The sequence below is a fragment of the Pleurodeles waltl genome, chromosome 1_2 (genome assembly GCF_031143425.1).
Source record: "Pleurodeles waltl isolate 20211129_DDA chromosome 1_2, aPleWal1.hap1.20221129, whole genome shotgun sequence".
NCBI lineage: Eukaryota > Metazoa > Chordata > Amphibia > Caudata > Salamandridae > Pleurodeles > Pleurodeles waltl.
The window spans coordinates 748,133,250-748,156,075 of NC_090437.1; the positions used below are offsets into that span (position 1 = coordinate 748,133,250).

Sequence of the window (22,826 nt, forward strand, 5' to 3'; positions counted from 1 at the left end):
GCGTGGAAAGTTGTGAAAAGTAACTGACGTCCGTGTGCCTGGGTGGTGCCAATATAGGTGACTGCATCTTCACTACTGGTGCCAATGATGCCCTGCGGAACTGAACGAATTAACTCAACGGCGCGCAGTGGTACTGCTCATGCAAAAGTTTCTGCATTCAGTCTGACGCATGGGAAATGCAAGGGTAAACAATCGGCAGCTAGATTTAGGCCCTCATTTTAAGATTGGCGGTAATTGCCGCCTACCGCCGTGGCGATGGCTGCCAAAAGACCGTCGCTGCAGCTAACATCCGTCTGCCAAATTATGATCCTAGCCGTGTTTCCGACAGGGTTGGGGGGTGTTGTGTGTGTGGTTGTGTGCATGAATAAGTGAGTGTGTGAGTGAATGCGACTGTGTGTTTAGTGTTGTTTGCAGGGGTGTATGCATGTGTGAGAATGCGTGTATGATTGGAAATGTGAATGCGTGTCTGCGTGTCAGTGTGAATGTGTGTACGGATGTGTGCGAGAATGAATGGATGCATGAGTGAATGAATGCATGTGTGCCTGTGTAAGTGAGTGTGTGTGTATGCGTGGTGTGTGTCTGTGAGTGTGCGTGAATGGGGGGGTGGGAGATCGGAACGGGGGGAGCGTGGATGGAGGGGAGGGTGGGGAGCATCTGGGGAGTGTTTGGGGGAGTGGGTGAGCCTCCTACCAGTGACAGAGAAAGAATTACCTGTCACTGGTAGGGCCTACCGCCATGGTTTTTGTGACGGTGCTAACGTCACGAAAGCCATGGCGGTAGGCAGGGTCATAATGCCGCTGATGGTACAATAGTGGCCGTCAGGCTGGAGATTATCTACAGCCCAGCGGCTGCTACCGCCATGGCGGTCGGAATGGTAAATTGGCAAGTTCTCTGCAGCCAACCCGCCTATGTCATAATGTGGTGGTATGTACCACCAGTCTGTTGGCAGTACTACCGCCACATTATCACCAACCGCCGGGGTCATAATGACCTCCATAGTCTCTTCCAGATAATGGGTTACCAAAGGTAAGTAACTTGTGTTTTAAAATGTGAGCAGTGTCTGGTCTCTGAAGGGTGTTTGCCTTTGATTTTATAAACTGTTCTTAACCAGCACATTCTTGTTTGTCACTGCAGAAGTATATAGCTTTTTTGCAAAATACTTGAGCAGTGTAAGTATGTATGTGTCTACAATTACAAAAATGTTTTTTACAGGCTCCACTTCACACCCCTGTCACATCGGACAAATTTGGAATTTTAACAAAGAAACATAGGATTCCTGTTCCAATTCTTCCAGGTATGATTTTTGATTTCAGGTTCTTTGTTTTGCAGGAAAAAAAATTGTTTCTAAAGACATTTATCTCTTTTCAAACCATAAGTACCTAATAAGTTCAAATTAGCTGCATCCCTGACCCTTGGTTTCAAGTTTCTCTTCAGGAGAGCCACTTTTATGTCTTATCTTTAGGATATCTCAGTGAAAATAATTTACATGGGCAGAAGTTACCCTCAAAATATGGAATGGATGCTGTGTTCATGGACCTGTTTGACAACCATAACTATCCATATACAGAAGCAGCTGTACAAAATCTACTGCGAAACAGATGTTTGCTTTAATTTACAGTTGCTTTCAATTAAATAGTTACTGTGCAGGGAAGAATTACATTTGAAAAGTTAATTTGAGACAATTGTACTGAAAAAAATGTAAAGGAATATTCCAGTGATGCTGTTCCACTACTTAACCTCCACAGGCCCATTTTTTAGCCCAAATTCAATAAGCCAGTCTTGGTACATCCTACCCTAATCGTCTCCCTCCCAGATTCACCAGTCACCAAATGGTCGTCCTATTAAAATGCTACCAACGAACCCTTTCTAGTATGGTGAGCCTCAAGGTACCAATTTATGAGAGCTAGCATTGACATTACCTTTGCTATAGATAAGTCTAATTTCAGTATAACTGCTTTAACTTAATAGTACTTCATCCGAAGCACAGGAGGCCTACCATCACATCCAAAGTCTGTTTTAACATCAATAACCAAGACAATGACTTATATCAGACAGTGACCAATTTTCACCAGTGATGTATTTATTTGATACGAACGACATACTATCATAGTTTTTACTTAAATGAGCAAGCTCCTCTGAGTATGGTGATTGCTGACCTCTTTTTGGCAGTTTGGCCCCCTACGGCCTTAGTCTCTATTAAAACACTCCAATATAAACTCTACTTGAAGACTGTGGTAATTGTGTGTGTTCAGCATCTGGTGTAGCTGTTGCTATAATCTTTGTTTAGATGAAGTATACTTTGACATAGCCTTAAAGTAATAGTTACCATGGAAAAAGAGGACTCTCTGAAGCCTGTTTCAGGTGCAATCTCATTGCCCAACAGAGATGTATTCTCTCTAGTTATCACACTACCTACTGTAGCTTGGCTGCAGTCATTGCACCACTTATTGTAGCTTAGCTGCCCAATATTATTTGTAGAAAACAGGGGCTTCAGAGATTTCTTTTTATATGCTGACATTAGAGATGTTTGGTGACATGCAGGCTTGATTAATATTGCATCCAGTTTTCAAAAGATATTTGATTGATAGTGCATCCAACTTACAAAACACAATTTGGGGATCAATGTGGTTATCACATAAAAGTGTTTTGGTAGTTGGAGGTATTGTCATTTTTTCAGTTGCTCTCTTGAACATCGAAGACCTGGGCAATTTGATGAAAAAAACATGTAACTAAAATGGCCATCCACATTTAACTTTTGTTGTTCTTGCACCTTGCAGTCTACCCGAGACCCTTAATATTTAAATGATCTGCTGACCACTGTCGAGCTCAGTTCCATTGCCCCATTTCTATGGCAACCAGGTAATAGGAAAATTAGATAATAAGTTATGTTGATGCGTTCAATTGAGCCCTACCATCTCTGTTTTGTCAAGAACTTCTGGCACTTCATACACTTTAAGCACAGCATATGCCACGGATGATTCTTGCTTTTTAAATTGTCTTCCCCAGAAATAACTCTCTCTCTAATCTAGCTAGTCACTCCATAGCAAATAATAGTGGAGACATTAGACTCTTTACCTAGGCCTTCCTTAACTAGACAGTTTCTGTCATATGTTTCTCTCACAAAGCTTGGTCCTAGCCCAAATCAGCACAGTCTCCATCACTTATTGAGGGTTAGGGGTTTTTATGAACTCTGAAGGACGTTTTCACATGAGGTCTCTTAACTTTTTAAAGTGCATGTACTTTTAAAGAAAATATTTTTTAGTCCTTTTCGCCTGCTTATGCAATTACCTATCAGTTGAGCAGAAGTGAGAATAAGGGTTAAGTATTCTGGAATCATCATTAAGATCGAATTTACTTGAGACTACCCTGTTAACAGACTTCCCATAATCATTTGATGGCTCTTGGTTATTCAACAGCTGAACGTAAGATGAACCTGAACAACTCTCAACTGCTCAGGAGAGTTCACCACTTTGCCCAACCTACAAGACATTCCCCTTCTTTAAAAGCCTACCTAGGTTGTCTGTGTTGGCCTGGATATGTGGTAGCAATTTGTAATGCAAATCTAACAAAACCAACATTCTCTTGTTTGGGTCTTTTCACCTTGCCTGCTTTGCCAGCTACATTGGCTAGGAACCTGGGTATCAGATTTGGCAAACAGCTCTCCTTGCAGCCCCAAGTGGTGTTGGTGTTTGGTTTTTGCTTCCACTGCTATGTGCTTTTAAAAAATAATCTTCCTCTTCCCGCTATCGTACTAGAAAACTGTTGTCCATGCTTTTATTACCTTGAGATTGGACTACACAAATATGTTGTATTTGGGGATTCTGGATGGTTTAATCAACTGGCTACAGGCGAATGCAGAATGCAGCAGCGCGTCTTCTTAGAACTCCCTCTTGTGCTTCCATCTCCTCTCATCTTCCATCTTAGGACCTTGCACTGGCTACAGGTCAGGAAGAGGATACTGTTTGAAGCCCTGGTGTTGGCTCAGAGTGCCTTTTACTTATCAGGTTCTCAATTTTTATCTAACAGATGTATCCATTACCAGCCATCAAGAACATATATTTAATCTCATTCTCTTTTAGTGGTGATTCCAAAAGTTAGGCATGTTCTAAAAGTGACCTTTCCTTTTCTTTTCTGGCTGCACAAGCCTGGAACAAGCTGCCTGCAAATCTCCGTAGCATCAGTAATAAACTGCAATTCTGAATACTGCTGAAAACTTAGCGATTTGTTTTCAGTTGATTGTGGCATTTGATCTCTGTAAGTTCTTATAGCGCTGGGCCTCTTCTAGTGGCAGCTGTGCGCTCTATAATTTGTTTCATTCTCTCATTTTTAATTTTCTTTTGTTGCCTGTGCAGCCCTAAATAGTTCAATTCATTGATATTCTTCAGTATCACCATCAATACATCTTAAACCATGCCTTTTATTTTCACTTTCAGTATTGCACTCTGTTGTCCAACACCCCCTCCCCCACACTCATTGTACAATCTCAGCAAGTAGCTTTCTTCTCATCAAAGAAGATGATCTCTGTCCTCAGTTCTGCCGATGTCTGAAGTGCATAGAGCATACCTTTCTCGCTTAGCTTCCTCTTAAGCCCGTCAAACGTCTTAACAGCTGTGTTTCAATGTTGGCGCAATTGTACAGAAGCTCCTCTTGCTTTCGAGCCTCTTCAAAGAGTTTGACTTTGTCTTTGTGCTTTTACAAACACATCATATTTGAGGGGTGGTAATTTCACAAACTTTATGATCCCAGTCCTTTTGACGCTGAAATAGGGTGATTAGAACCCCACTCTACCTTGCATGTTTTACATTGTAGAAGAAAAGTGGATTTTTTTTAGTAGTATTTTTTTTTTTTTTTTTACCTGTTTGTTTATTTATTTTTACATTTATTTATTTTTGCAGTTTTCACATAAACATGACCCAAGGGAATATAAAACATTTGCACAAGAATTGCTTCCACTGTGTTCTAGCAGTTTACATGAGGATAGGTACGAGTTTAAAAATATGAAATGCCATCAAAAAGTTACAAGGATTGCATGCCTCTCTCTGTGCTGACCAGCTACAGTCAGTTTATGGAACATACATCAGGGGTATCCTCCGATATTGGGAAGTATCTGGTGTTATGTGAGGAAATCACTAACACTCCCGCTGCCACCTGGCGCACAAGTCAAACCGTCATGGGAAAAAAAAGAAAAAAAACTATACTCTTTGTCCTTAGCACAACTTCTTACCACATAAGCAATGCGGTGCCACAGCAACTAAAGCTCGAGGTACTGGGACCAACCGCTCTTTCGAGTGGAGTTGCTGCCATGTAATGGTGTAACATGTGTAACAGTATTTGCCATTTTAGTGCATGAATCTTTATCTTTTTTTTATTTCTGTGTTTTCAAATATATAGTCACATTAATACAGCCAGTAAAATAACATAAACTGTTCTCTTTTGAACAGCATTGCACTCTCAAGATCCTGCTATTTGCATACGAAAGAGGGGTGGAGTATTGGACCATAGATCCTTGTGGCCCTCTAGGTATTGTTACAAGTAAGCCCTGGGTCCTGTCCCCATTCCTATGCGATCTAAATGCAAGCATACATGGTTCTCTGGGTCAGAGTAAGAAGGGCAAAAGTTGCCAAAGAACTACTTCTAGGAAGCAAGATGTTTCGGACGTAACCTATATTGACAGATTGATTTAAACTCACTTGTCAGCTATTGGCTGAGCCCTTCTGAATGAGTCCCATCTGCGTCAGGAAATAGTTTTATAAGGAATTCCTAGCTATTTTGTTATATATGACATGTTCACATGCAGCCAGTTTCACAAGTTCAGTCAGCCATTTGCTTTGGGATAGCAACATGGGATTCCACCAAAGTCTTAGGATGAAGGTATTAGTAACTGCCAATGATGTTACAAATCACCAGCTTACATGGATGGATGGAGCCTCAGTCTGCCTTGTTCTGGAGTACAGCCAGGTACGCAGCAGGAATAAGTGACACACCTCAGCAGATGACGGCATGGACCACACTTCAGACAACTGGTTCAATAGCAGGGCAGTGCTAGAGGATATGAATACAATCAGAGCCTCCATCACTCAGACTGATATAAAAGCCCTAACGTACTCCGTGTAATGGAAGTCCTGTACCAACTGTGAACATTTTTATAGTAAGATAATTTTAGTCTACCCTCTCTAAAGCATGTCATGAGAAATGTTCTTACAGTTCTCTGCCATGTATTCATGGTGTAATGTCACCCTCCCGAAGCCCCTCTTGGAGGAAGACAGAGGTTCAGAAGATATGTTTACTGTCAGTACCCCATAGATAAATGATACCATCCCTCTATTTTGCCCCCATAGCTCTACATATTTTCTTATGTCATGTATGCCCAGTGGTGATTGCTGATGTCCTACTCGCTCAAGTACCCAAAGAAGTCAAGGAGTCTCAGCGGATGGATGAGCCCCAATAGTCAACACTGTATTATCCCAGAGGAGTGCAGCCACAGGTCAACTTTAAAGCAGTTGTGGACTGTCTTGCAGACAGTCTACGTGCTCTGTACTGTTGGGTTATCATTCTGAAACAGTAAAGATTTAGGTTTGTAAAATATATTCAAACCAAACGTCTACCTCATAGTATGCCTCACTCCATCCCGACAGAGGAATGTTGATAATTGGCAAGTAGAGATTGGTATGTTAGATTTGAAGCATCATATACCATGTAACAAGACCCCCACATGTGGAAGGAGAATGCCACTGGATCCTTTGGGTGTACAGCTTACTGAGCTTCAGTCTCTGTGTCAAGCTGCCTCGCACAAAGATTTAAATGGCAGATGTGCAGGGGAGTAGTGAACTGCCATTTCCGGGTGAGGAAACCAGCTTTGAATACATGAAATGATTATGGATATTGAAGATACTACTATAAATCTGCAAAAACAATGAAAACTTGAGCTCTGGTATTTAGGAAAACATCAGCGCAGTCGTAGACAGATTGACTTGAATGTAAACTGACAAATCCTGGAAGAGACGGTCAATGGCAATTTTGTGAATTGGAGAGTCTAAGCTGTGCACCTCCATGCTACAAGACTAAGAAATTACCTCCAAAAGAATTAAGGCAACAGCCCACCACATCCATCCTCTAAAACGCAGGAACCATAGAAAAGAACAAGAGTGGAGACAGACAACAGACATGTTAAGGAAATACAAATTTTGCTATTTAAAACACAAACTCCTGTTTCAATTTGCACTATAGAGAAGGAAGATGAATCTTCACCCGGAACTGTGAAAAATCATTATCTATTCTAAAGGCCCTATTTCCCACAAAGAAGCCCTACACATATTATGAGTCTGCTCAGTGACACGGGGCGGATGGCTGGGCTGAACCACACCTCCCAGGAGACCAGAGGGAGGAGCTCTCACAACGCTCCAAGGCGCCTTAATTGAGACTCGCTTTTCCGCTGTGCGCATCACTCTGCTCAGTGACATGGGGCGGAAGGCTGGGCTGAACCACACCTCCAAGGAGACCAGAGGGAGGAGGCCGCCCACAACGCGCCCAAGGCAACTTAATTGAGACTCACGCTTCCTCTGCGTGCATCACTCTGCTCAGTGACATGGGGCGGAAGGCTGGGCTGAACCACACCTCCCAGGAGACCAGAGGGAGGAGGCCCCCCACACGGCTCTGACATGCCCAAGGTGCCTTAATTGAGACTCGCACTTCTGCGGTGCGTGCCTGGGCGAAGATCGGGCCAAGAGCGGGCCCGTCTGCGCCAGTCAGCCACTGACAGATGCTGGGCTAGGCCTGCCCTCTTGGCTTTTTGTCCTTTCTCCCTCTATACAATATACTCCTTTGGCTTTCTGAAAACTTCCCAGTTATATAGCTGGAAATTTGATAAGTATAAGCCTGCAACTTGGGGAGATCTGGCCTCATAGGTCTAGGCTATTGTGCCCCCCCCCGACAGAAGTGCCTACTCAAGAAGGTGATAACTCTAAAATCCTAATTGTGGGTAAGAGGAAGGTGGGGGGACGGAAGGTAGATATGGAACCATACCGTACCACAATTGATTCCTTTTTAGTTAGAGCGGTAGGGTTGATTTTAAAGGAAATTGACCTTGCCGAAAGGAGTTTATCCCTGGAGGCAGCAGGATTGGGAGAAGGATTAGAGGGAACCCCCATATCCCCTGAATATGTACCCGATATTCATCCCACAACTGATACAGTGGTCATGGAGAATGGGGACGCCCAGATAGAGCCTAGAACTCCACCCAGCATAAACCCTACACTAGTAAGTCAGTCACCTATCACAAAAAGGAAAAAACAATGCAGAAGGGGAGCTGATAGTAACGTTGGTCCCGTCATGCTTGAAAATATGGTATCTACAGATTGGAATGATTTCACATCCTTTCTTGATAACTTGCTTAAACCTATTAATGCAAAATTGGACAAATTGAAGGGGGAGGTGGAAAAAATATTGGAAATGCCAGAAACTCCCTCTGCCAACAGTGTCCTTCACCCCCCAGAATCCTGTGGCACAGAATACTACTCCTAATGAGTCAGGTCATTCACATATTTTACAGGGCACAGACACCTTAGACCTGCCAGGAACTGCACTGAGCATTAGATCTAGGGCCCCTACACAAGGGCAAGTAAGGGAGGCCCAAAATATAGATCATTCTACTGGGTGGCATGTAGCCTATAAGAAGAGACCACCGGGTTTTGTTCCAGATGGCTTATGACCTCTACAAAATCCTGAAGCAACTGAACGATTTTCCCTGAACCCCAAGAAGAGCGGGTCTGCCCACCTACATCTGAGAGAACTACCTACTATCAGTCTACCCCCAGAGTCTTGCCCTTATGTTATTATTATGGCCAGTGTACCCCCTCTTCTGCCTGCTCAGAGTGAGCAACAGGGGGACCTGAAGAACCAGGTTATGCACTGGCTAGTGCAGAACAATCTATTCTCAATGGACTATGCCCACCATATAATAATAACTAGGAGAGTAGGGTGGGTGGGCCCGTTGGGGGAAAGACGTGGGGTGTGTGGGCCCGCTAAGGAAAGGCCGTGGGGGTGATTGCATAATTTTTAATTTTAGAAATCCATGGCTGGTGAGGTATATCCTGGCCAGGGCCTCTTTTCGCCCGCAAGCTAGAAACACCCCAGAATTGCTCCCGCTAGGTGTATTCTATAGACATTTGCAAACTGGTCAGCCAGGGCACAGACACTCTCCCCATATGCAGCCACGGTTTACAACAGCACACCCTGGTCCCGTACATACTGATAATTTACATTCTACCTCCGTGTTACCATTAAGTAATAAATACCAATTAAGTTAATTGATAGATATTGACTGACTGCTATACAAGGGTCCTGTAGACAGTGAGAGGATGAGGCTAAGGACAGAGGGAGCAGCCAAATGTAAGAAGGTCACGAGCCCCAATAAGTTATTTATAATCCACCAGGGCACAGAGGATATGGTTGCTGGGGATTCTATTTACAATGGGGATGGGGAACCGACCGAAGTAGTTCTAAAAGAAGCCACCCCCGGGATGGAAGAACCACAGATGCAGGTGCTTGTTGATAACACTAATGGGCGCCACTACTTTGCAACATGGAATGTGCAGGGCCTACGTGGTAAAATTGAGACTGAAAAGTTTGGTTCAATAATTAGCAAGTTAGATGTGGTTTGCACCCCAGAAACCTGGTGTGCTTTACCTGTCTATGTACATGGATTTACTTCACACCCCCTGCCAGCTACACCATGACAATCTGGGAGGGCCAAGGCAGGGCTGCTGGTGCTTATTTCTAATAAACTCCCGGTAGTGGTAAAAAAATCTTGTATGGAGACCACACACTTCCAATTTCTGTGGCTTAAGTATAAGAATATGGCAGATGTGGTCAAAATTAATTACTATAACAAAAAAATGTATGCCGCTCTTTGTAGTGTTGACCATACTCTGCAACAAAGTTTAAATACGTTTTGTCGACCTAACAGCTCTAATCCTGTTATTTTCTGGGCTGGGGACTTTAATATCCAGCCTTGTCCCTGCACCTCCTCCCAGTCTTGTGGGCTCACCACCCCTGATGGGACAGGTTTTGACCATTTTTGCCACAATTAGTATGGAGAGGCCCTTAATTTGATGCTGTCTACATTTGATTTAACCCTTATGGAATGTATGCACAGAGAGAACGGTGAGATAATCCCAACCCACAGGGTCCCCAACTCATCCTCAGTCATAGACCATATTATTTTATCATCCTTTGCACTAAATGGCTGTGACACACCCTATACAGAGCTGACTCTACTCAGCAATCCTGATCTGATCATTCTTCCAACCCTTTTTTGGGGGCCAAGGGATGTGTTTTATACCACCCCCAATCAGGTTGAGATGGAAATGGGAAAATATCGAACCTTTTGATTTTCTGCAGAATGTCATACCTGGCTGCCCTCAAGAAATTGATTATTGCTTACAGTAGGCTATTGAGGCACCTAAGCTACTAAAATGTTTTAGTATAATTGCTGCTTGAATACAGGGGCCCCTGACCCATAACCCACAACGTAGACGGCCTATGTCTAATAAGGGGTGGTTCAACCACACCTGTACAAAAGCCAGGGGGAATCTTAAATTAGCCCTGCAGTTAACTCCTAGAGACTCAATAGTAATTAAGTCACTCCGAGTAGAATATAAGAAGGCACAGGAACAAAGAAAAAAAGAACTAAGGGAAGAGGCATGGTCTAAACTAGCCCTGGCGACAGATACTAGAAACGTTAAATAGTTTTGGGAAACAATTAATGCCCCCTTCCCATCAGAATAGGTGTCATCAGATTTGGGTTCAAGTGTAGACTGTGCAACATGGGTGGCCCACTACTCAGAGGTCTTTAAGGAAGGGACTGGGTCGGTAGATCTAATCGGACAATGGGGTAACACAATTATCCACAGATTACTATGGATGAGGTTTATTCTGGCATTTTAGCTAGTGCTGAAAGTAAGGCCCCAGGACCTGATGGGGCACCAGTGGATTTTTTTAAACATAATACCAATTTTTGGGTAACAATTCTGACTAGACTATTCAATTTGGTCATATCTGGTGACATACCAATGTTCCTGGTACACCTCCATTATCATACCAATATATAAGAAGGGAGATAGGGCCGACCCTAAAAATTATTGACCAATATCATTGCTGGATTCTTCTCTGAAAACATTTAGTAGAGTCATTCTGAAAATATTAAACGATTGGGTCTTGGAAAACAACATCCTATCCCCTGTACAGTTTGGTTTTAGGAAAGGATTAGGTGCCCTAGAACAATGTGTTAACCTAGACCTAATTATAGGGAAGTACACCAAGGCCAAAAAAGGTGCTTTATATTTCTGTTTTGCGGACCTCAACGCTTTTGATCTTGTGGAACATGCCCTCCTATGGCCTACATTATTAGAGATGGGTGCCCCAAAGTATATCATACATTTTTTGGCTCTCCTATATAGAGATTTGACATGCAAATTTTGTTTTGGCCAACTATGAGAAGGCACCACCTCTTTCAAGATAGAGAGAGGTATGCCCAAGGTTGCGTCCTTCCCTGTTATTGTTCTCCCTCTAATGGGGTAGATAAACATTTTCAGGGACTACAGGCTGATCCCCCATATGTTGCCGGACGCTCTGTGCCTGCCCTGCTTTATGCAGGTGATGTTGTCCTGATCTCGAACACCCATAGGGCTCCAGAAGCTAATGTGCGGATTTGAACAGTTTGTCATCAAGGGGTATGATAATTTACAAATCCAAAACATTTACTATGGCTTGTGGCAAGAAAGTAAAGAAATGCAGAAGTTTCTACATTGAGAACATGGAAATCAGTACTGTCAATTAAATATTTAGGAGCCTTATTGTTTTATTGTTTTATTGTATTTTATTGTTTATGTGCTTTTATGGCTTACTCTTGGTATAGCCGAAAAAAGATTATGAACTGCACTGAAATGGCAGATTTGATCCAGGACAACAGTAGTGATTTTCTGTTCAAGAGGGACAACACCCCAAACATGTAGTTGTAATGTCAGGCGTCAACTATTTTGACCACCTGAACCCAGTCCCAAAGGAAGACCATCTCACAAAGTCATTCAGGCCTTTTTAAACCCATTTCATCTAGAACACAGCAATGCTACACTTTGTGGTGGAATACAACATGGGCATTTCATCCACTACACTTTGTATCCCGTGAAATAGGAGAAAGAGTCAGTGAAGGGCATCAGTGTCTGGAGCAATGTGCCCAGATATGTGATGGTCATGACATTGTCATCCGCATAAAGAACAGACTTAGTGGGGCCAGCCAGAATCGGTATGCTCCCTGAAACAAATGGCTGCAGTTTCTGGATCCAGCACCAACAGGATTTGGAATGTGGAGAGGTGACAGTCCTCATGCATACTGTGCTGTGTCTGAATTGGACATGAGTATCCCTTACGTCTCAAGTGTGTAGATAGGCATTCGATTTTGGAGATGAAATCCTGTCCAAGGTGAAATGTATTGTAAGGAATAAATATCTCAATTCAGGCCTATCAAATCTTCGACTTCAAGGGATATGGCTAACACATCCTCCTCTTAGTCTCTGGAACACCACAGTAGGTGCACCAAAGATTTTAAATGTTTCCTAGATGAGCGTTCGGGAGCAAATCCCATGCAAGAGTAATGTACCAGGAATTGGGTAACTTATGAGCGTGGTGCCAGTAGTTTGATCAAAATCTTTACATCAACAAGTATGAGGGATATTGGTTGTTAGTTCCTGCAACCAGGTCTTTGCTCTCCTTTGATAGAATGGTTATTACTGCACAATTAGGTATGGATTCCAAAGTGCAGGTCACCTCTGTCTCTTTAAGGGCATTGTATAAGATAGGGGTCAGCAGGATCTTGCTAGATTTATAGCATTCCTCAGGAAATCCATCTTCACTGGGAAATGGTGAACAAGTAGGTTAGAAATGTCTTCAGTGTTCTTATCCAAAGTAATCTCAACATCCACTAGGGATATCTATGAGATGTCTTTCACACAAGAATGCCCCCCCCCCCTTCTTAGCTGCTGTAGGAAGTTGGCTCTGTATGCACTATTTCAAAGTAAGGAATAGTATGCACAGAGTCCAAGGGTTCCCCTTAGAGGTAAGATAGTGGCAAAAGAGATAATACTAATGCTGTATTTTGTGGTAGTGTGGTCGAGCAGTAGGCTTATCAAAGGAGTAGTGTTAAGCATTTGTTGTACATACACACAGGCAATAAATGAGGAACACACACTCAGAGACAATTCCAGGCCAATAGGTTTTTGTATAGAAAAATATATTTTCTTAGTTTATTTTAAGAACCACAGGTTCAAATTCTACATGTAATACTTTGCATGAAAGGTATTGCAGGTAAGTACTTTAGGAACTTTGAATAATCACAATAGCATATATACTTTTCAAATAAAACACATATAGCTATTTTAAAACTAGACAGTGCAATTTTCAACAGTTCCTGGGGGAGGTAAGTATTTGTTAGGTTTTGCAGGTAAGTAAACCACCTACGGGGTTCAAGTTTGGGTCCAAGGTAGCCCACCGTTGGGGGTTCAGAGCAACCCCAAAGTTACCACACCAGCAGCTCAGGGCCAGTCAGGTGCAGAGTTCAAAGTGGTGCCCAAAACGCATAGGCTTCAATGGAGAAGGGGGTGCCCCGGTTCCAGTCTGCCAGCAGGTAAGTACCCGCATCTTCGGGGGGCAGACCAGGGGGGTTTTGTAGGGCACCGGGGGGGGACACAAGTCCACACAAAAAGTACACCCTCAGCAGCGCGGGGGCGGCCGGGTGCAGTGTGCAAACAAGTGTCGGGTTTGTAATAGGAATCAATGGGAGACCAAGGGGTCTCTTCAGCGGTGCAGGCAGGCAAGGGGGGGGGGCTCCTCGGGGTAGCCACCACCTGGGCAAGGGAGAGGGCCTCCTGGGGGTCACTCCTGCACTGGAGTTCCGATCCTTCAGGTCCTGGGGGCTGTGGGTGCAGGGTCTTTTCCAAGCGTCGGGATCTTAGAGTCAGGCAGTCGCGGTCAGGGGGAGCCTCGGGATTCCCTCTGCAGGCGTTGCTGTGGGGGATCAGCGGGGACAACTTTGGTTACTCACAGTCTTGGAGTCGCCTGGGGGTCCTCCCTGTAGCATTGTTTCTTCACCAGTCGAGTCGGGGTCGCCGGGTGCAGTGTTGCAAGTCTCACGCTTCTGGCTGGAATTGCAGGGGTCTTTAAAGTTGCTCCTCTGGAAACAAAGTTGCAGTCTTTGTTGAACAGGGCCGCTGTTCTCTGGAGTTTCTTGGTCCTTTTAGAGCAGGGCAGTCCTCTGAGGATTCAGAGGTCGCTGGTCCTGGGGAAAGCATCGCTGGAGCAGTTTTCTTCCGAAGGTGGGAGAGAGGCCGGTAGAGCTGGGGCCAAGGCAGTTGGTGTCTCCGTCTTCTCTGCAGGGTTTTTCAGCTCAGCAGTCCTCTTCTTCTTAGGTTGCAGGAATCTGATTTCCTAGGTTCTGGGGAGCCCCTAAATACTGAATTTAGGGGTGTGTTTAGGTCTGGGAGGGCAGTAGCCAATGGCTACTGTCCTTAAGGGTGGGTACACCCTCTTTGTGCCTCCTCCCTGAGGGGAGGGGGGCACATCCCTATTCCTATTGGGGGAATCCTCTTTCTACAAGATGGAGGATTTCTAAAAGTCAGAGTCACCTCAGCTCAGGACACCTTAGGGGCTGTCCTGACTGGCCAGTGACTCCTCCTTGTTTTACTCATTATCTCTCCTGGACTTGCCGCCAAAAGTGGGGGCTGTGTCCAGGGGCGGGCATCTCCACTAGCTGGAGTGCCCTGGGGCATTGTAACACGAAGCTTGAGTCTTTGAAGCTCACTGCTAGGTGTTACAGTTCCTGCAGGGGGGAGGTGTGAAGCACCTCCACCCAGAGCAGGCTTTGTTTCTGTCCTCAGAGAGCACAAAGGCTCTCACCGCATGGGGTCAGAAACTCGTCTCTCAGCAGCAGGCTGGCAGAGACCAGTCAGTCCTGCACTGAACAATTGGGTAAAATACAGGGGGCATCTCTAAGATGCACTCTGTGTGCATTTTGTAATAAATCCAACACTGGCATCAGTGTGGGTTTATTATTCTGAGAAGTTTGATACTAAACTTCCCAGTATTCAGTGTAGCCATTATGGAGCTGTGGAGTTCGTTTTTGACAGACTCCCAGACCATATACTCTTATGGCTACCCTGTGAGCGGTCCCTAGGGTGGCATAAGACATGCTGCAGCCCTTAGAGACCTTCCCTGGCATCAGGGCCCTTGGTACCAGGGGTACCAGTTACAAGGGACTTACCTAGGTGCCAGGGTTGTGCCAATTGTGGAAACAATGGTACATTTTAGGTGAAAGAACACTGGTGCTGGGGCCTGGTTAGCCGGGTCCCAGCACACTTCTCAGTCAAGTCAGCATCAGTATCAGGCAAAAAGTGGGGGGAACTGCAACAGGGAGCCATTTCTTTACAGCTGCTCACAGAAGAAGCTGCTCATATTGGCAGTGGTGAAGGCAGGCAATTGCAGGGCTTGGGCTCTCAGGTCTTTGTTGTCTGTGAAATCCCCCTTGGATTTTAAGTGTGACAGATAATTGAAGATTCAGTAAGCCGGCCACAAAGTCAGAAATGCAATCATGATGTCCTTTTGCTCCATAATACCATAGAAATGAATGATGTCCCTCTGCGAGTGGTCCTACAGATTGACAACCTTGCATTTAAGATGCCATATTTCTGCATCTCAATCCAGTTGAACATAGTCGCTCTTGCACATTTCCTAGTCTTCTGTCAGTGGCATCTAGGTGCTTGTGGTGGGATGTGAGGACTCTCATTGATTTGATAGGAAACCTCGGACATTTCGGTATCAAAAGTTCCCATCTTCGTTCTGATGGTGGAAATTTCTTGTATATCTGCTTCATGCATTACTTCAAGCATCTTAAGTTGTTACACTCATGAGTGTTGCCTGGAGCCAGAGAGTCTTAGAGAAATGTGGTCGTCTGGCTGGTTTTCACATGATATGAGTAAGTTCCAGTTAGTTGTGATGACAATACAGAGTGTCAAGTTCACTTCAATTCTTGTAACAAACAAGAGGGTGAAGAAGTAGTGAGGGGGCTTTTTTGGTAGGAGAACAGGATTCACTTGCATGTGGTTGACTGGATCAGGTATACAGGTTACATGACAGGCAAGGGTTGGAGAGTAGAATCTCTACCAACGAACAAGAAAAGACACTCTAGCGGGGCAGGCACCCACCATCTAAGCAGTTTGTGGCCCTAAAATAAGCCACCAGGGTTGATCACGAAGGATACAAGAGTTGAGTACTTTCAGCCGCGTGGACTAAAATGTATATTTCAAAGTAAATCAGTTGCATCAATTACACATTGTGTCAGGGTCTTATTAACTTATTTGAAGTATGATATTTAAGGACTATTCTGTGTGCTTTTTAGTGGGACGTCTCCCACTTCCCAAGCAGTTTTCGGTTCTAAGATCAGCCAAACAGTTTGTTAACCACCATGAGCCACCAATGTGCATTTGACAGCTCAGCAAAGACGTTCTGAGACTGGGTGGCATGCTACAGTGGCTCTTAGAGTGCTGTGCCAAGGCCCAAAATCATAGCAGTAAGATGCAGCCAGAAGCATCAAATGTTTCATTTCAGTATCTCAGAGGCATGCTGTGGTGTACTAGAGACCACAGGTATCCTGCTGGTTCCACAGAGCTCTTCTTCCTTGACGATAGTAAAAGTAAAACAAAAAGAAAATTAAAATAAGTCGTGTGAGCAGTCTCGGTTAATCTAGAGCTTAAACTTCCAAAATTCTGTTCGCATTGCAGAGCTTCATAAACCAAGTTTTCATTTGAAAGTGGGCTACAATTGAAAAATGTATTCATGCCTTCCATTGGGAGTTCCTACCTTATTTGGGAGGTGGGGAGTATCGCACTCAGTTTTCCAGCTCCATAGAAAAACTCTGCATTCCCCCCAGAGGAGCAGTATATTTAAAAGACTAATTTGCAAGAATAAACAAGTATGATCAGTAATCTAAGGTGAACAGTAGGCACTCTGTGATACTGTTCACCAGAAAGCTACATATTGGATGTTCATAAGCCTTTATCAAGGTTGTTTGTTACAGAACAATTCGCAGGATTTATGCTTTTGAAGTATTGCATTTTTTTACGTCTGTCTTCTTCTGACATGGTTCTTCGGCTACAATAGTAAAGCCAAACAACTTATCCTTTAAATTTTGTCATGCCAGTATAAGGGGTCCTAAACCAACTACTCTTTGTTGCACAAAAAATCCCAACTACAAGTTGTTTTTGAGTGAAGGTCTATTTCCTACCATAACGTTAGTAACTGATTTACCTTTGCAGGTCTCCCGATGAACAACCATGGCAATTACATTGTGCGCCTGGGCCACCTTGTCAGGTGGTTGGGGGAGCAGGCTGAAGAGCTTGGGGTTGAGGTGTATCCGGGCTATGCTGCAGCTGAGGTAAATCATTCATTTTGAAGTTAGGCATTCATGGTTCTTTGCCTTTTCCAGGAACAATCTTATGTTTTGTTTTCTGAGTTTTAAGTGCAGATTTTAAATTGATATGCTACTGCCTTATGTTTTTTCTTTTGTCTGTTCATGTAGACCACATCTAAGTTCTTGAAACATTTACTCTTCTTCTTAATTAAGGTTCTGTTCCATGAAGATGGCAGTGTGAAAGGAATCGCCACTAATGATGTGGGCATACATAAAGATGGAGCACCAAAGGTAAATCTCTATTTAAATGTTACATAGTGCAGTGTTCATGTCCATTTATAATGCACGTCATAACAGGAAAAGTTTATTTGCCTGAAATGTTATTACATTTGAAGTTAATAAATACTCCTTTCTCCATACAGACGTGATTTTCTCTCACTCCGAGCAGAACTGAATTGTAATTGATGTGTGATTCTCGGCCTTAAACTACCCATGCAAAATTAATTTTCATAGAATTTGTTTTTTGTTACACTGAACCATGTAAAAATTAGTTAACCCTGTCCACATCCCTAGTCTAACTGTGTGGTAAATAACTAAGCTGTCTTAATTTAACTGTTGGAAAAGCTGTTCTCTGCACCTTGCTGAACTAAGCACACCTTTATGTTCTTCATTGGAACTCAGACACTGCTTGCAGCAGAGTGAATTACACAAATACTTGGAGCTGAGCTGTCACTGGACTCTACTTAGGAAGACTCTGGGCAGATTTATTAACCTGGCCCGTAAGCTTCAGCCAGTGCTTGAAGATTTTCTAAGGGTACCCTCTAAATTCTCAACAGCATTTAACATTTCCAGAATTGTGTATGGCTGCATTTCAGGGAAAAGACTTCTATCAGAAGATTCCTCACCTTACAACATTCCCAAGGCATCAGCAGGAACCAGCAAAATCTTGAACAGTACATCTTTGAGCTGGTAGGTGGCTCAGACAGGTCAGCGTTATCTGCACCAGGTGTGACATGCATGGTGCCTGTATAGGCTCCACCCCAGCCCGCTGACGTCAGTTCCTATCTTTCTGCACAAACAGTCATGGATCAGAAGAGCTCGGTCCTTTTATCGACTTTTGTTGAGCGTTTTCTCTAATTATTTCCAGCATATCAAGTACATGTCCCTTCCACAACCTATGAGTTTAAAACCTTGGGGGGAATTTCACAGACAGAAGTCTGTAACTGATCTCCACTTGGTCTGTCTGTGATGCTTGGTGTTGGGCCATGTCTCCAAGTCTTACTCCAGCTGTCTCTCGATCTATCATAAGGTGATTCACGAGAGAGTAATGAAGCTCCTCACCTCTTTGCAGCAGAAGACTGTCTCTCACGGGCATGATCTCTGTCTAGCAGACGATCTCAGGCCTACTCACACAGCCATTACCACAACCGGTCGTTGTCAAAGTCGTCATCAGGTAAATCGAAGAAGAACTTGAAGTGCTGTTCATTCCTCCAGGCCCCAGTCCCGCATTTCACCCACAGAGCTAGCACCAATGACATCTCTGCTCCTCTTGGAGTTTGCTGGTACCCAAGAGACTCCTGCCCAACCTTAGGATATTTATGAGGCTATGCCATGCATTTTTGGGCAACTAACACCCTCTGGCAGGCCTTCTGGCTCCAAGGATCCAAGAAGTGTTCCGCCCAGATTACTGTCTTCAGGTCCTTCATGATGCCAGTGGTACCCTTTGCATCCATTCCGGGATCCTGACTACCTCCGGTCCTGAGCACCATTTCAGCACCATGGCCCTCGTCAGAGTTCAGTCCCTCAGTGGCAACAAGGGTGACCCTATTGGTTTGTCTGACTCTGAGACTGCGCTGCAATGGCCCTGTGCAAAGTACAGACTGGTGCTGCCTGGGCCATGGCAGCCTTCAGACTTGGATACAGTGCCTCTATCCTGACCCCACTGATAATATTGCTCAGTCCTTCCATAAGGAGAACTGATATGATGAGTAGAGGACAGTAGTGGGATAGGCCCTCTCCAGACTCATGGTCATGAGGAAGGTGTAGGAGGCTCTTGGTCTCCATTTTCCATTAGTGGAAGATAAAACTAATATTTTAACTTGGGTGCTTCAGCCGGGACAAACTAGTTTGGAACTCCTGCCTCCATTTAACAGAGCACCCACAAATGTCTTCAAGGGGGCCTGCTCCAAGTACTGCTCAGGGGTCCCAGTCAATGGCATGGTTGCCCAATGTCCTCACCCTACACCTAGGGACTCAACATTTGTCACTCAGCACCCCAAACCCGAGAGTTTGGTGGTGTAGGCTCGTCAGGCAGTCAGCCCATGGGCTTTTCCCACTACAACCCTGGATAGGCAGCTCAAAAGATTGGAGACATTTGAGAAAAAGATTTTCTCCTCCACCAGCTTGGCTTTGCGGTCGGTTAATACCACTCGACTTCTGGGCCACTATTTCTATGCTCTGTGGGACCTAGTGGCACAGGTGCTACCCATAGTCCCAGGTTAAGCTTATGTGATTCTCACACAACCCATACTTGATGGACGGGAGGCAGAACAATTCACCATAAAGTGTGGATTGGACACCACTGACTCAGTTGGCAGATCAATGGACTCCACAGTGGCTCTTAGGTGCCACGCGTGGTTGCAGTCAGTGGCTAATTTGGGGAGTGGGCAGGTGAGCCTCATGGAAATGCCCTTCGATATCTCTCATCAGTTTGGTGACAAAGCAGATCCAATGCTGGAGTGCTTCAAAGGATAGTATGACCATGGCTCGCTCCTTGAGATTGTCTTCTTCCAACGCCATCCACAATCATCTCTTTATCCCTCCAGTGGATATAGTAGGGGACTTCACCAATATACCCGCTATGCTAACAGGCTTACCAGGTGTTTGTGCAGAGGCTCCCAGAGACCTTGCGACAACCAGGGTCACCAGGACCTACCCAGTCTTCCACCCCTCCTGGCACCCATCTCCCCCTCAACCTCTTTAGTGCTCTTTCCTTGATGCGCCACCAACCGGTAGAAGGCAGAATCTGGTACTTTTTACCAGAGTGGCAGGCTGTCACCTCAGACAAGTAGGTGTTGCAGATTGTTCAGTGGATCTGAAGTCCCATTGGATACAGCATCTGGGGATGCTATGAGCACGTCCAGATTTTGGAGGAGACTGCTAGAGGTCTGCAGTGGCTACTGAATCATGATCTGATCAATGGCATACCCCCTCTCCCTTTCCCTCACAGAGCTGACAGTGGTGACCGATGCACCCAGGATGGGATGACTACCTGCAAGGAGTGGAGATCAGAGGATTCTGGTCCACATCAAACTTTTAGGGTTGCAAGCCATCAGTTTGGCATTGAAAGCCTTCCTACCTTCCTTCAAAAGGAGATTGGTGCAAGTGTTCACGCAGAGCACCACCACAATGTGGTACTGCATTACGGAGGATTGGGTGATGTCGTGGACACTGTGGCAAGAAGCCCTGTGCCCCTGGCCATTGCTGAAGTGTCAGGGCATCTTCCTGGCCGTACTACACCTGGTAGGATCTCTAAATGCCATGCAGGCAAACGCAGCTGTTGATGCCTTTTGAACCACAAATTGTGTCTATACCCAGAAGTAGTGAACAGTCTCTTCTGCGAATGGGGGAAAGCCTTGACTCTGTCTATTCCCCATCGCTCAGAATGCACAGCGTTGGCTCTTCTGCATGCTGGAGTTTCCAAAGCAGCTCTCGTTTTGGAGACATTTTCTAGTTGGGTGGCCCTCAGAGTTCCTGTATGCCTTTACGTTGTTTCCCAGTTCTGCCTCAGGTTCTCCAAAAGCTCACGACCAACCGAGCCCAAGTCATCCTTGTGGCCGACTGGGCACACAGAGTGTGGTATCCCAAACCTTTGGACATGAGCATCTGTGTTTGGGATTGGGCTGCTCCTTCTAGAGGATCTCCTGTCACAGCAGAAGGGTACTGCATTGCACCCAGTCTTCACACACCCCATCTTCGTGCTTGAAGATTGGGCGGCAACAGCAGAGTGTTTTTGTTCTTCCTCCTGAGGTAGCTGATGTTATTCTGGAAGTCTGGCATCACTCAACAGAATCTGTATACGCTTGTCATTGGGACAGGTTTGTGGCTTGGTGTTTAGACAAGCACATTGACCCACTTCATGCCAAAGTGTCTGAAGTATTACTGTTTGTGTTATAATTGGCCACTCAAGTTCAATTTCTCAGCTATCTCGGTCTTTCTGCAGTTGCAGGATCACCCTTCCCTGTTTAAGTCACCTACTGTGACTCGTTTCTCGAAAGGTTTGCAGCATGTGTTTCCACCTTCCCTTTTCAGTATGCCCCAGCAGGACTTGAATTTGGTTTTAACCTATCTGATGTGTTCTGCCTTTGAATCCATGCATAACTTTCCTCTCAGTGTTTTCACGCTTAAGACTGTCTTCTTGGTGACCATTACATCGGTCCAAACAATGAACATCAGGCCCTCTCAGTTCACCACCATATACTACCTTCTACCGGGACAAGCTTCGAACACATGCTTCCTTTCTACCTAAGGTGGTGAGTCCCTTTCACGTTGGTCAGACTCTCTTGATGTTCTTTGCTCCCGCTCACCCCTCTGAGGAGGAGAGGCTCCAGCGTTTGGATCCAAAGAAAGCCCTTAGTGTTTATATACCTATGTACCAAGGAACATCGACTGGATGATCAGATTTTAGTTAGAGTCACCAGAGTGAAGAAGGACAATGGTGTACAGAAGAGGACCATCTTTTTTTCAAAGTCTTTTTATTGATTTCTCCAAGATCAAGTACAAACAGATACATCTCCATTTACATATTGATGATGCAGTGTATAGTTATCAGTTGTCCAAACGTACAGTTGTAATTTAAAACAAATGCAATTCATTCACAGATAAGCAATCATTTAGCAAGCTAGTTCACTGTTTTTCAGTGTTCAGTTGTGAGTGCATAATGTTGGAGCTGATTATGCTTGTAAATGTATGTAAAATATTGAAATGGTCCTACCTAGTGTATATTAAGTACTTCACGATTAGGGTCTCTATGCTTTTCTCGTGTTGTGTGTGTTATCTGGGTCTCAGTATCAGTGGGGCCCGGTGTGTTTCTCACTGCTCTTTCCTGGGTTTCTGTGGGCAAGTAGACCTAGCTACCTTGTAGGCATATTCCCTTTAGGGTTAAAGGGAGGGTGACATGGCACCTCGCACCTATCCCCTGTTTTCTGCTTCTGTAGGCTCATGAACAAACCCATTATGCAGATCACTGTTGTACATATATCTCATCTGCCAAGTGTTCTCTCCAAGTCTGCCACCTTCCTCTCCCACAAGGAGGCAATGAACGAGCATTGTCACACAATTTGTGCATCTGGGGGAGCGGCTGGATTGTATT

General features: G+C 44.6%; 1 protein-coding gene across 1 annotated transcript in view; it reads left to right on the forward strand.

Annotated features, from left to right (window-relative positions):
* Positions 1 to 22,826, forward strand: part of ETFDH (electron transfer flavoprotein dehydrogenase) — a 420,402-nt gene that overhangs the window by 146,644 nt on the left and 250,932 nt on the right. The window contains exons 4-6 of the mRNA XM_069243332.1: positions 1,213 to 1,294; positions 17,361 to 17,479; positions 17,669 to 17,746. Coding sequence (XP_069099433.1) covers positions 1,213 to 1,294; positions 17,361 to 17,479; positions 17,669 to 17,746 — 279 coding nt within the window. The remainder of the gene's footprint in view (positions 1 to 1,212; positions 1,295 to 17,360; positions 17,480 to 17,668; positions 17,747 to 22,826) is intronic.